This window comes from Cyclopterus lumpus, chromosome 24, assembly GCF_009769545.1.
Source record: "Cyclopterus lumpus isolate fCycLum1 chromosome 24, fCycLum1.pri, whole genome shotgun sequence".
Lineage (NCBI taxonomy): Eukaryota > Metazoa > Chordata > Actinopteri > Perciformes > Cyclopteridae > Cyclopterus > Cyclopterus lumpus.
The window spans coordinates 6,565,658-6,578,741 of NC_046989.1; the positions used below are offsets into that span (position 1 = coordinate 6,565,658).

Below are 13,084 nucleotides of genomic sequence, written 5' to 3' on the forward strand. Positions count from 1 at the left end.
AACAATGGAAGCAGAAACAGTTTCACGACCTTGGATCGTAGAAGGGTTTAGCAAGGTTGTTTTTTTGTTTTTTTATGCCAAGGAAATGCTGCAGCGCCTTTGGTGAAGTTCCTGATTGACAAATCGTAGACTGTCATCCGCTCACACGCTGTCCGAGGGGCATCACAATCAGATTGAAGTCAGGCAGGTATTACATGATCAAGATACAGTATAGCGTCAGGTCATTGTGTTCATTTAAAAATAAAACAATTAACATATTTAGCCTGGAAGTAATAATTCCCAGTTGATGTTTAGTCTCCTCAAGTTATAAAACCTGAATAGCATACTAGAAATAAATACACATATTTTAAATACACATGTCACCTTTTGTATGAGGTAACATACAAGTCGAAAGCAAATCCACCCAAAATGTCAGTTTTAATCATTGATGACGGTGTAGAATTATTTGCGTGTGCAGCCACAGTCAGTATTTTAATGGCAATGACAGAAAAATGATGACATTTGGAATTTCCCTTCTGAACAAGGGGTTTAGGTGATGTGGTTGGACTGTTTTGAAACCTCCGGTGTACCGTGCGCTCCAGAATGTGAGTCCATGTCTCGCAGAGTCTGCGTCCTCAGACTTGACACGTTCTTTCTGTGTCTAATGGGAACGATGGTCAAAACCGCAAAAAAATAGAGAAGATCCAGGTTTATAGAAAAAGAGAAACGTTTACTTGCCACCAGCAAAACAACGACAAACGTACCCAACCAGTAACAGACACCGGAATAAAGTCACTGGGTCCTGTCAACTGTAATAAAGGTGGACATCCTGGCCGCTGGAGACTGTGGTTGGTATTGTGTGTTTGGACTCTCTTGCGTCTTTTGATTGGGTGCCTCTAATGGTTTGTCTTGTGATCTCGAACATTTAAGAATTACCCACTTTGAGCTCCTTCCATCCTTTCCCCAAATCGACTTTGTGTCCGTTCGTGCACAAGAACAGAAATGAATCCGGCGATGTAACAATAACATCCCAGTCGAGGCGGCCTGCTCCTCGGCATCTCCCCCCCCCCCCCCCGAGGGGATTCAAAGTGGTCGCTGCGATAATGATATTTTGTCTGACCCCGTTTCGTGTTACGCCACATAGGAATAATGGAAGGGAATAGAATTTGGTCGAGTCTTCCCACAGCGGCGAGTAACGGTGGACGAGCAAAAAGGTGTCTGGTAGGAAGAGAAGATGTAATCGGATAAGCGGCGCAGTGGGAGTAATTTAATCTGTTTGTAGGAATGAAGTCAGGCCGGCGTGTTGCTTTCTGACTGCGATGAAGCCGGAACGAACGTGGCACAGTTATTACAGTGTGTCTCAGACTTAAATGTTAAATGTGTATTGGGTGGAAGGCTGCACTTTATTGTGTCATCATTAGCTCAGCATTATTATTGCCATTTCTTTATTTTAAATGGCACATTCTAAGAATTCATACAGTTTGTGTGTGTTTGTGTGTGCGCGACCTCTTTATGCCTTGGTCCTCTATCGGATAGGAGTCAGGGTCAGCGGAGAATGTAGCAGGACACTGATGGAAAATGAAAACCACTTCTGCTCAGCGATTTGGTGACGTGTTTGTGTGTGTGAGTCAATTTGTGTGTTTTTGTATCTAGCGATGCAGGAATGAGTACCCAGAAATAATACCTACGGTTCCCTCGTCTCCAAGCTGATGATTTAGATTAGATTAGATGTCTGGTAAGGTATAACGTAAGCTTCATAGATTCAAACGTTTGGTTCTACGATATAATAAAACCTCTCCACTCTTTAAAAAGGCGGTTGCTAACAAGCGGCTCAATGAGACGACAAACCGTTGTCACGCCGACTCGTCCGCCCTCCTTGCGTTCACTCGTGGCTCGTGCTATACCGCTGTTTAGGCTTCTTACTCCTGCAGATTGCATTCACGCTTCAAAAGTGATCATTTGTAAAGATTGTCCATGCAGAACAAAAATTGTAAGCAGCATAAACTTCTGTTTGCCTCAGAGCCTATATTGTCTGCAATAATACAAAATCCCATTGGATTTCTGTCAAGGGAACCAGAGCGATGCCAACTTCCGGGTTTGGCCTACAACAACTAAGTTATCTCCTCCTGCATCACCATAGTGTTATAGAGGATGTTATAGCAGGTGCTGTTATATCCTGCACTCATTCACTTTAATTCAAACATTTTTTTTCCTCCCCTCTACTTAACCTCCCCCCCCCCCCCCCCCCCCCTGGTTGGGCTCCGTCTGTCCGTCCTCTAGGTTACAGTCCAGCGTGGGATGTGTGCAGTCTGCTGGGTCAGTGTGAGGGCTATGGAGACCTGGAGGCCCGGCAGGAGCTTTTAGCCTTCTCTCTCACCCACTGCCCCCCCGACGGCATCCACGGCCTGCTGGCTGCCTCCAGTGACCTGCAAACCCAGGTCACTCTTCACTTTTTATTATATCTTTGACCGATATGGTGCAGTGTTTCAGTGTATTCTGTATTCTCTACAACTACAGCTGATACCAGTATTGTGTACAAATAGTCAGTATCTCAAAAACATGAACGACGTGTAATTTGACTGACCCAGTCAACACCGGGACCATAATTATTAACGATGTTTGCTAATTAGTCAAATTGTAATGTCAAGGTCTTGCATGACAAACAATCAGTCAAAACAAATGCAACAGTTCCATTTCTGGTCATTTCTTCCTTTTTGTCTTTTTAAGAAACACAATGAAAACCTCCTCCCTTTACCATTTTGCCTTGTCAATCATACCCATTGTCCACATTTCAATGTATCCCTGTATCCAATGACATCGCTGCGCTGAAATAGCTGGTTGTCATCTTTTGGATTTCCGTCTCCATCCCCATTTCTGTCCTCTAGGTTTTATACCAGGCAGTTAACTACCAAATGGAGCCTGTTATTACAGACAGTGGACGAGAGGCCGACGAGACCGACTCCGTAAAGGTTTGTGAGTGTGTGTTGTTGCTCTCCATCTGTTGTCTTGTCTAAATGTTAATGTGATTGCTCTTTGTCTCCGAGTTGTAGCGGGGCGAGCTTCTGCTTTTCTTGTGTGGTCCCCCCATTTGCTTCATATTTGATGAGGTGTAAATCTAGTGTTAAGTTTGCTCAGCTCGCGTGGTTTATTTATGCCTCCCACTTCTCTTCCCCTTCAGCACCGCCAGCTTTCTGAAGCCTTGAGTGGGTGTTAATGTTTCATGACTTGACTCGCATCCCCTTTTGTGTGGGGACGGGTGCTCATTTGAAACTGTCTGTTGTCATTTTATTGTTGTATTGATGTCCATGCTCCTCACTCGTGTATATTTAAGCCCTAGATGGATGTGTGTCTGTGTTTGTCTGTGTGTGTCTGTGTTCATGTGTGTGTGCGTGCACTCTAGAGGTGTTTACAATTTTTCAAATTTAAACAAACACCTTGAGTGTATGTATGTTTGGGTTCTTTTCATTCCCCGACCCTCAATCCCCTGGTAAATAAAGTATTGATGAAAGGCACTAAACGATTTGGCCTCGGCCCACCCGGCTCTCCACATTGGAGTTTAAAATCCTTTTCAGTTGTGCAGAAAAACCAACATACCGTGAAAACTGGTGGCGCGCTTTCAAAAATACCATCATGAATGCAATTCACAGTACAATGCACCGTTCATTTGTTAATTCCTTTTCATCGAAAAGAAGAAGAAAAAAAAAGAAAAAAACATAATGAGATGGAAAAAAAATTGACACCATTTTCATGTCTGTCCGTCAAATATGAAGCTGGCAAAGCGAGTGGCTTTGCTCCTATGTATGTGTGTGTATCTATCTATCTATATATATATATGACCATTGTATAGTAAAGTAAAGTTTACCATGCAGGTAGACGGATTACCTGCTTCCTGTCTTTATGCTAAGAGCTCAGCTCACTGGCTGCTGGCTTCAGACAGATATATATGAGTAGTATCAATTTCATCTAACTCGAGGCCAGAGAACAAATAAGTTATTAAGTACTTTTTATGTATCTGGCACTTTTCAAAAACAGCAGTTCCACAGTGCTTCACACCTAATAAAAAATGCATCGCAGTACACAGCGTGAAAACACATACACAGTTTATGAAATGCGAAACGACCCCCGAAACCAAAAGGAATTTGCAAGCAACGCACTTATATAAGTGACTTTTTAGAATAAGCATATTTCTCATAATGTTGAACTTCATGGAATTCGATTCAGTCACGTGAATCAATTTCTCTCATGCTTGTCACGAGAGGTAAAAAAAAAAAAGAAGGTATTTTTGTGTCATGAATCTTCCCCACGCTCCCGTAGCACTGCACACCATAATGCATTACCGTGAGACTTTTGGCACATTTACTCACTGTGTGTCTCTCAAGCCGCGCTGGGAGGGCTCTGCGCCGCCATCAATTGTAATTTACACTTTGCACCATCAAACCAACAGACACATAGAGCACTGCGTCGATTTTTAAAGCGCTCCTCTCAAGTAGCTAATAAAAAAAATTAAAAAAATAGAACGCGACCACGTCTATTACCACACTGAGACCCACGAGTCCTCAGCTCCAAATGTCTCCATTGGTTTAATATAACAATACAGAGCAGAATCAGGTGGTTTTCAAGGAGCAGAGAGACTCTCGTGTGCTGCAGAGTGACCGCACTAACGTGGCCGTCGTGTGTTTTCTGTCCATCCCCGTTACCGCTGTGTCACCTGCCCGGGCTCCAGGCCTCTGTGGGCTCCCCTGCGACGACAGCGGGGGACCTGCTGCACCGGACCACAGCTAAGACCATGGAAGTGCTGACCACCACGGGACTGACTACCAAGGCGGTGCTGAGCGCGGTCAGCGACCACCGCTGGTGGAAGGACTCGCTCAACCTCCTGCGGCCGCTGCACGTGAGTGTAATCTGCGGTGAAGCTGAAGGGCGTTTTTCTCTGTCTGGGGGGGGGGGCAATAAAGTGCCGAACGAGTTAATTAACAAACTAACTCGTGGATCTAAATGTGTGTGGCTTTAAGTGAGTACTGCATAAACGGCAGTGCGCTGCAGAAGGCATGCTTGCTGGTAACTCTGTTAGTTCCTGAGCTGCGCAGCATGTGTGTGGCTGTGAAGATGCACAGTAGCAGGTCTGCCCTTGCTTTCACATCTCAAATACTCTCACAGACTTCATAGGCCCTCATCCTAAAAACAACCAATCGAGAGCTCATCTCCTGCATAATTAATTGGGCCGCCTGTTGAATATTTCAATATCTGGCAGTTGCCGGCGGCTGGAATGGCTCGGTGGTCGACCCGGGCCGGAGATTGATGGCGTCTTTCATCTCGGCAGCGATTTTGGAAAGGCGGCTCGCGGGTCGCACGTTTTCTAAGTAAAGAGAAAGAAAGAAAAAAGGAGAGGATGTGAGCTGTGGGACAAAGAGAGCGACAAAGAGAGAGATGACAGTGCTGTGGGCATGTTGTGGAAGTGTAATGATGTTTTGATGGCTCCTCAGGGTCACGGTGCAGGAGCCACTCGTCAGGAAGGGGTGTGTGAGAACTCCAACCTGCAGCGTCAAGGCTGTAGCCCCTTTTATCGGGAACTCATTGATGATCCCTGGCTGGACCCGGTGAGTGGCTGAAGACCAATGCTCACGGCTCATTATTCTGTCTTCTTCCTACCCGCATACCTGTTGTCCTTATTTCTTCTTTTCTTTTTTTTAAACTTTTTTTTACCTCAGGCCACCTTTCTTAAATAATGCAATAATGCTTGACTTAAGACATTTAATCAGATTTCTTTCCCCGATGACTTCCAAAGCCCTTCCAAAACAATCTTAAAACAAGATGAATATTGATTTCAGACCGAGTCGTGTTAATGCCAAAAGCCATTTGTAAGTATTAATAGTACTTAACAGGAAAATAATAATAAACCAAAGAATAATGGGAAGATAACAGCAAACAAAAACAAAAAAAAATCTAACCATAACAGAAGAAGTTCTGTATGTATTAGACGGAGGGAGAGAGATATATACCATGACACTCCAAAAGAGAAGGAGGTCCACAGACGGAGTTATGGAGAAAAGTAAGAGAAAGGGTAGTTTGACCTTTATGCCTAGAAAATGGTTGCCCTGGGCTATGACTGGGCTTTTTACTCCGAGATACAAATCATGTGGATAGCTTAAAGAGTGGACGCAAGGGGAAACGAAGAACGCCGATACATCTCTCCTCATGGCATTTTAATAGGCCTCTCCAAATCCCTTCCTCCGCTACCATCTTCAGCGTTCAATCCATCTTCCATCATCCGTCTACCAATAATGGCTCCCCACGTCTGTCTGTCTATGAATCGGCTGATCAATGGGATTGTTTTTTTTACCTTAACACACACACACACACACAGAGAGAGAGAGAGAGAGAGAGAGAGATTGTTGAATCCTATAGATTAATTATCTAAAGGCTTTATTTCTTTATTTCCTAGGTTCATTTGCTTAAAGTCTCATCCGTCTGATCCCAGGGAATGATCTGTTTTCCCTCGTGTCGGGATTCCCTCGGTACAATGTTGAGCGCGAGGTATCAATTCGCCACTTTTTCTTCTTCGTTCCTTCTCTTAGAGTCAAGATGTGTATTCGTCCTACAACGAGGTGCCTCAGGAAAACTTTGCAGAGGTTTTGCTGCGGACCGGCAAACTGGCGGAGGCCAGGACTGAAGGAAAAACCCTGTTTCCTGCTACGGAGGGTGAGCACGCAGAAACACACACACACACACACACACACACACACACACACACAAACACTTGTGCAGATTGAGAAAGTTGAGAGGGGCCTTGTAGATTGTTTTTAAATAACATTGGAGCAGTGTTTTACATGTCGTAACCACGGAGACTGTGCTTTGATAGAAATATAACTCAACTTTGCTGCACAGCAGACGGACCATATTGTCTGCATCTTTCAGCCATCTGCGACTCCATATTTTAATTTTTTCCTCGTCGTGCTTCCTCTTCGTAGTTGAATTGAGGAACGTAGCGCACACTGCACACTCCATCTGTGTGTAATGCACGCTGACTACGGAATTATCGATTACGTGCGTCGTGCATAACAAACATTACCTGTACACGCGGAAGTACATTCATGGCGCTATCGATCGCGACGTTACCGTTTCCGAGCTTCCATTTGACAATAATTGTTTATCACAAATGTGAATCAATATTACCTCTTCGACTCAATTTAATATTTTCCAGTATTACTTTCCAGCAAATTTAAATTATTAAAGCTTTTAGTGCTAAATAGGTTTTCTACAGTGCATCATATAGCTCTTTTATTTAGAGCTCTTGCGCTTTAACAACTTCATCGTTCGCAATGGTTATTTTATGTAAGACGCCGTCTACCTCGCGCTCAGCCATTGGAAAGTCTGAGGAGACGCAATGCATTTTGGGGCGGTAGAGTATGTTCAGTAAGCTCACGTCTCATCCCCATCCAGTCATCGGTTCAGAGCGCACTACGTTGTCAGTTTGCAATGTTAGGATGCAATTTCAAAAGCAGTCTTGCACAATGTCTTTCTCTCTCTGACGCGGACATCTTGTTTAAATTTATTTTATTGAAATTGTCACAAGTTGTCACACTGATCAAAACATGTATTCTGACTTTTTTTTAATTTTTTTTTTTTTTAACATAGTAAAAATTGTGACCAATTGACTGATTTGTCAACGTCTTGCATCGGAGTTTTTCCAGATTATTATAATAGATAACAGATAATAAATAAATAAAGAAGAAAAACAAGTAGAAAGTGCTGTGTAACTCGAGCTGCTTCTGCGTGCCCCGTCTTACTGACGCTGTGGTACTTTCTGAATTACCCCCCCCCCCCGCCCCCCCTTCTCCTCATCCGTCTCGCCATGGAGACCATATGTGGTGGACAAGGGGACGACATGGCAAGAATAGCCTCACATTGATTCATTAATGTATACGCTCGCATCCCGCAGCAAAAGTAAATAATGACACGTCACCACGGCGATATCGGAGAGATAGTATCAAGTCAAGACATCAAGGCCACGCCGTGTGATGGATCACAGCTGCTCGCCAAAATCAATGCCACCACGAAAAATAAAGAGCGCGTGTGTCTGTCAGTGCGTGCGCGCGCGTTTGAATACTAATACGTGGACGCTAAAGAATGCCAGACACACACTTTGACCATGTAGTGCTAATGCATCGATATGCACACACACACACACACACACACACACACACGCACACACACACACACACACACACACACACACACACACACACACACACACACACACCTCTCTCTCACACACACACATTCCACCAGATCCAAGATCTCTCTGCTGTTGTCAGTCAAATGAATATCTCTCTTCTTTAAAGTCACCTTCCCTGCAGAGCCGCCACTGAGCTGCGACGTGTCGAGAAAGAGAAAAGGCGGCGTGGACGGTATCGCGTGCGATAACAACCTTCGATTAATGACTCGCGTATCATCGGCCCGCCGCGCTGGCTGTCCTCATAAAAACACAGACTGGGAGATGGCCTTTAAGAATATAAATATATAGATTTTTCACCTGGCCCAGATACGGCGGAGGTAATTAATGATGACACCGGTGGAAAGGGACTCTATGGGATTCAGCTGAGTAAGGTGCAGAAACGGGCAGTTGTTGTGAGGGGAAACATTGGGATACACACACACACACACACACACACACACACACACACACACACGTTGCCATTGGCCGCATGTTGAGCAGGCCGTACTCAGTTGTTTTTCACACTGCATGCACAGGTGAAATAGGGATAAGTCCCCGTCTCACCATACAGCTAACAATGTGCCTGAATTTGCTGACACAGGAGCAGGAGTTTGTGTGTGTGTGTGTGCATGCAGTTGTGGACGTGCACACACACACACACACACACACACACACACACACTGTGTCTGTTATCCTCTTTCCCTCACAAGCAGAAATACTGTATCCTTTTAAGTCTGGGTTATCTATTCTGTGTGTGTGTGTATGTATGTGTGTGTGTTTACCCCTCTGGTAATTCCTGTCCCGATGGTATCAGTGGCTTTAGAGAGGCGTGTAATCAGCTCATTCTGAAGTAGGGGAGGGCGGGGGGGAGGAGGAGGAGGAGGGGGGGGCACTCTGCTTAAGAGAGCTGTTATGGCTCTGTGTCCCCCGGCTCACAGGCACACATTGAACATCCAACTTCATATGTCAGGTGTTGCAACGCCAGTGTGTGCACATACAAGTATTTGTGTGCATTTAGTTCTACAGCATGCCCCCCCCCCCCTGTCTTTCTCCCAGTGTCCATGCTCCACTTAGCTCCACTCTGTCCCATTTCGTCTCTGGCTCTTATCACCAACACAGGCTTTTGTTCTCTTTGGGTCTGAGACTACAAAGTGATTCTGCCCCCCCCCCCTGTTTCCTCACAGTGAGTGAGTGAATAACTAAGAGAGTCTGTGTGTTTACAGTGTTTGGTGTTCATCTACTTTTGTATGATTGTGCATCCTTGTGGTGGTCTGTTGTGGCCTCGAGCAGTTTGACAAAAGTCCATCCCTGTGCCCAAAACCCCATCCAGACTCCAAATCCCATCAGCCTTAGGGGCACCGAAGACTGTGTCCCAATTCCGTATTACATACTAACTCGAAGCAGTTTTTCAGTATGTTATTACGCCTTCTTTCGCATTGGGACTAGTATCACCTGGGGAAGTAAATTGTAATAATTGCTTGTGATATTAAACCTGTGCGAATCTGCCCGTAGTTTGTGAAGTAAAAATCCGACGGCTCTTTTTGCGTCCCATATTTCACCAAACTCAGAGGTTGTCTGATGACATTAGTCCCGTAAGAATTGGCAATTTTTGGTGATTTTGGGTCGTCTTTTCATTAATTTTTTTGCAAGGGTCACTGCTTTCACCGCACATTTTTGTGTGCCTCTTTCCTGGTTGCGAATTCTGGAGGCTGCATTTGCAATTAAATGAAAGTTTTGGTGACATTTTGAGTGCAAATTCAGGAAAGGTTCAGCTTGCGCATCTCAGAAAGAAGTCTTCATGAGTAATATCTACACATTAACAGGCCTAAATAATAAAATAGTATTATAATATTACATATAGATATCATGTAGTAGGATAATGTCTTTAATGTAAGCGGCTGTTACACAAAGCCTTGACATCCTACCTGGAGCATAATGTCAGTACATTTGATTAAAATGCTTCCCGTGAGAATGCGACGCACGAAGCTCGTGGGTGGAGATTTCCAAATCACATTATGTACTCGTCCCGTGCAAAGAGAGATTTACATCAAGTGTACTCGATTGTTTGTGCTCGTTGTGAGCCCGTTGACGCGTACCGTGTCCCGCAATGCAATGCACAAAGTAAATGGGAGTGCGGTTCACAGCTGCAGAACATTAACATAAGATCATTGCAATGTGAAAGGGATGCAGCTCGAGGAAATGTTTGGATGATTGAAACCGTTGTTGTTCTCTTTGCGAGGCTTAATTTAGCAGCACGTCGCACCATCGGCGAAGGAGCTTTTCCAAAGTCGGGTCCGCTTCTCTCCCCCCCCCCCCCCGATTGTACAAAACGGTCACGTACGCGAAGAGTTCAGTCTGACCTTTGGTTACAAACTGCTTATTCGCAGTCGACACGTCCTGCTCTACCAGATCAGTGGTTCAAATGGACTGGAGTCAAACCCAGTTCAAGAAAGATATTTTAGGATTCTCAGGATCAAGCTTTGCAGCCAATATGCATATATGTTGGCATTCAGCGGATTCAACTTTAAAGTGCACTCCGATGTAGTTTGGACTCATCTGGAGAGCACTTATTAGAAGTGGGCATGTACTTACTCTTTGAATAATGAAAACTCCCTGTGTGGGTATGTGTGTATATATATATATATATATATATATATATATATATATATATATATAATATTTTATTCCAGACTCATGAGTCCATAAAGCAATAAACACAAATATAACAACAATATATAAAATACAATACAATACAATACAATACAATACAGGGACATAGGTACAATTACTGCAGTTACAAAGTCACTTGTGGTTTAAAAACATACAAACACTTGTTCCAATGTTTCCAGAAACGGGAAAAATACCTTGTATCTATCTGTGTTGGCTCAGTTAAGACTTTTATAATTACATTTTCTGAGTCATTTAATCGACATTTAAATGTGTATCTAAAATTCCTCAACACAGCATGGAAAATGGGAACATTACGAGTCACAAACATCTGACTTGCACTTGTCCATCTGGGAAGCTTGAGCAAGATTCTGAAAGCATCATTAAATGCCACCTGAATCTTTTTCATTTTCGCTTTACTATAACTGCACCACAGGTGGGCTGTTTAGAGAGGAGTACAGCAGGCTCTGAAGAGAGCAGTTTGAACATCTTCTGTACACATATGAAATGTACGTGCCAGCATGTTGGCTTGGGCATAAAGTTTGCAACACTGCCGCTGCTCATCGTCAATGATTAATTTGCTCAAAAGCTTTAGATGCATCGAGGAAACACATAAATAGTGTATATATATATATATATATATATATGTATATATATATATATATATATATATATATATATATATATATATATATATATATGTGTGCTGGGCAAAGATGAACAAAATTAATCGATTAATCGCATGATTTTTCTGTGATTAACAGCGATTAATAGTATTATGCGCAAAACATCAAGAATGAATTAAAAAATAGTGTATTACACGCTTTTATTTAAACGTAATCTTATCACAATGTAACTCTCAGAGCAACAGCAAGTAAACATACAGTATATACATCTGTTTAAATTTATTTACTGTGCGGGGGAGTTTTTAGTCTGTAAAGCCTCTGAAAAAAATAATCACTTTCAGTCTGGTAGAGATTTAAAATGAAAATGTCCATTTAAAAGTACCTTTCTCCATGTTGTCGGTCAATGTGTGCAGCAGTGTTAAGCCCCTCCCAATGCAAACAAAACCTGCACGATGTCATTGTCGGCGTTATTGTAATGACGCTTCCCTCCTTTTCTTCTCATCACCCTCTATTTTTTACCTTCCCTCTCTCTTTTGTCTGGCCCACAGAGAGGTGTGTCCTGACAGGCATTGTCGTCTGTATTCAACAAACGTGGGATGAAACTCATCCAGGAGGATGGCTGGTTATTAATCCTCAGTGCTTTAGTTAAAGTCTTTTCTTCCCTCTCTCTCTCTCTCTCTCTCTCTCTCTCTCTCTCTCTCTCTCTCTCCCTCCATCCTTTCCCAGTTTTGCTGCAGCTGGCCAACGATGCATTTCCCAGGGACATGATGCTAGCTCTGTCCTACTTACTGGCCCTGCCTCAGGTAGGTGGACACACAGTCTTCACACACACACACACACACACACACACACACACACACACACACACATACACACGCACACACACACCGACAGCTTTATTTTCGACACATACACACAGACTCCGGGGATATAAGTGAGATTGTATTTTAGTGAGACTGGCGAATGGCTGAGGGAGTCCATATTCTTTACCCTTCCAGATGAGCTCTTGTGCTCTCCAGTTTGCATCATCAGTGTGTGACACAACGCGCACAGTTTCACGTCTCCTTCGTGGTCAAATCAGCGTGCACGCGCACTATAAAACATTGCCCGCATCACAATGCGTGGCGACTTGTCTCAGATATCAGAGGAGCAGTAAATGTATTTCGATAGCTGAGGAAGTGAAATATAAGAGAGAGAAAGCTACTGCAGTGGATTGTGTTCAAGTGGAGGCAGTGAGATCCCTCTTGAGTCCTAACACACACCTCTAGTGAAACAATATACTGCTGGAGGGGAAATGATATAGAGTTAGTTCACTCCACCCGGATTAGACTGACGTTACTGACACAGAGTTTGGTCGCCTGACTTTTTGCCTTGTTTCTTGGACATAATTATTGGTTTAGTGGAGTCAATTAGCATTTTTTTCTTCATATTCATATCTTTCCCCCCGTCTATGCAGGTACTGGATGCCAACAGGTGCTTTGAGAAACAGTGTCATTCCGCCCTGACGCTCCAGCTGGCTGCCTACTACTACTCCCTGCAGATCTATTCTCTCCTCATACCTTGCTTCAAGGACAAGAACCACACTCTCTACCAGGTT

At 43.7% G+C, this 13,084-nt stretch overlaps 1 protein-coding gene across 1 annotated transcript in view; it reads left to right on the top strand.

The window, feature by feature from the left end:
- nbas (NBAS subunit of NRZ tethering complex) overlaps positions 1–13,084 on the top strand; it is a 133,072-nt gene that overhangs the window by 57,339 nt on the left and 62,649 nt on the right. Inside the window, exons 35-41 of the mRNA XM_034527287.1 lie at positions 2,260–2,417; positions 2,865–2,948; positions 4,703–4,870; positions 5,463–5,576; positions 6,555–6,678; positions 12,214–12,290; positions 12,944–13,081. Of these exons, the coding sequence (XP_034383178.1) occupies positions 2,260–2,417; positions 2,865–2,948; positions 4,703–4,870; positions 5,463–5,576; positions 6,555–6,678; positions 12,214–12,290; positions 12,944–13,081 (863 nt within the window). The remainder of the gene's footprint in view (positions 1–2,259; positions 2,418–2,864; positions 2,949–4,702; positions 4,871–5,462; positions 5,577–6,554; positions 6,679–12,213; positions 12,291–12,943; positions 13,082–13,084) is intronic.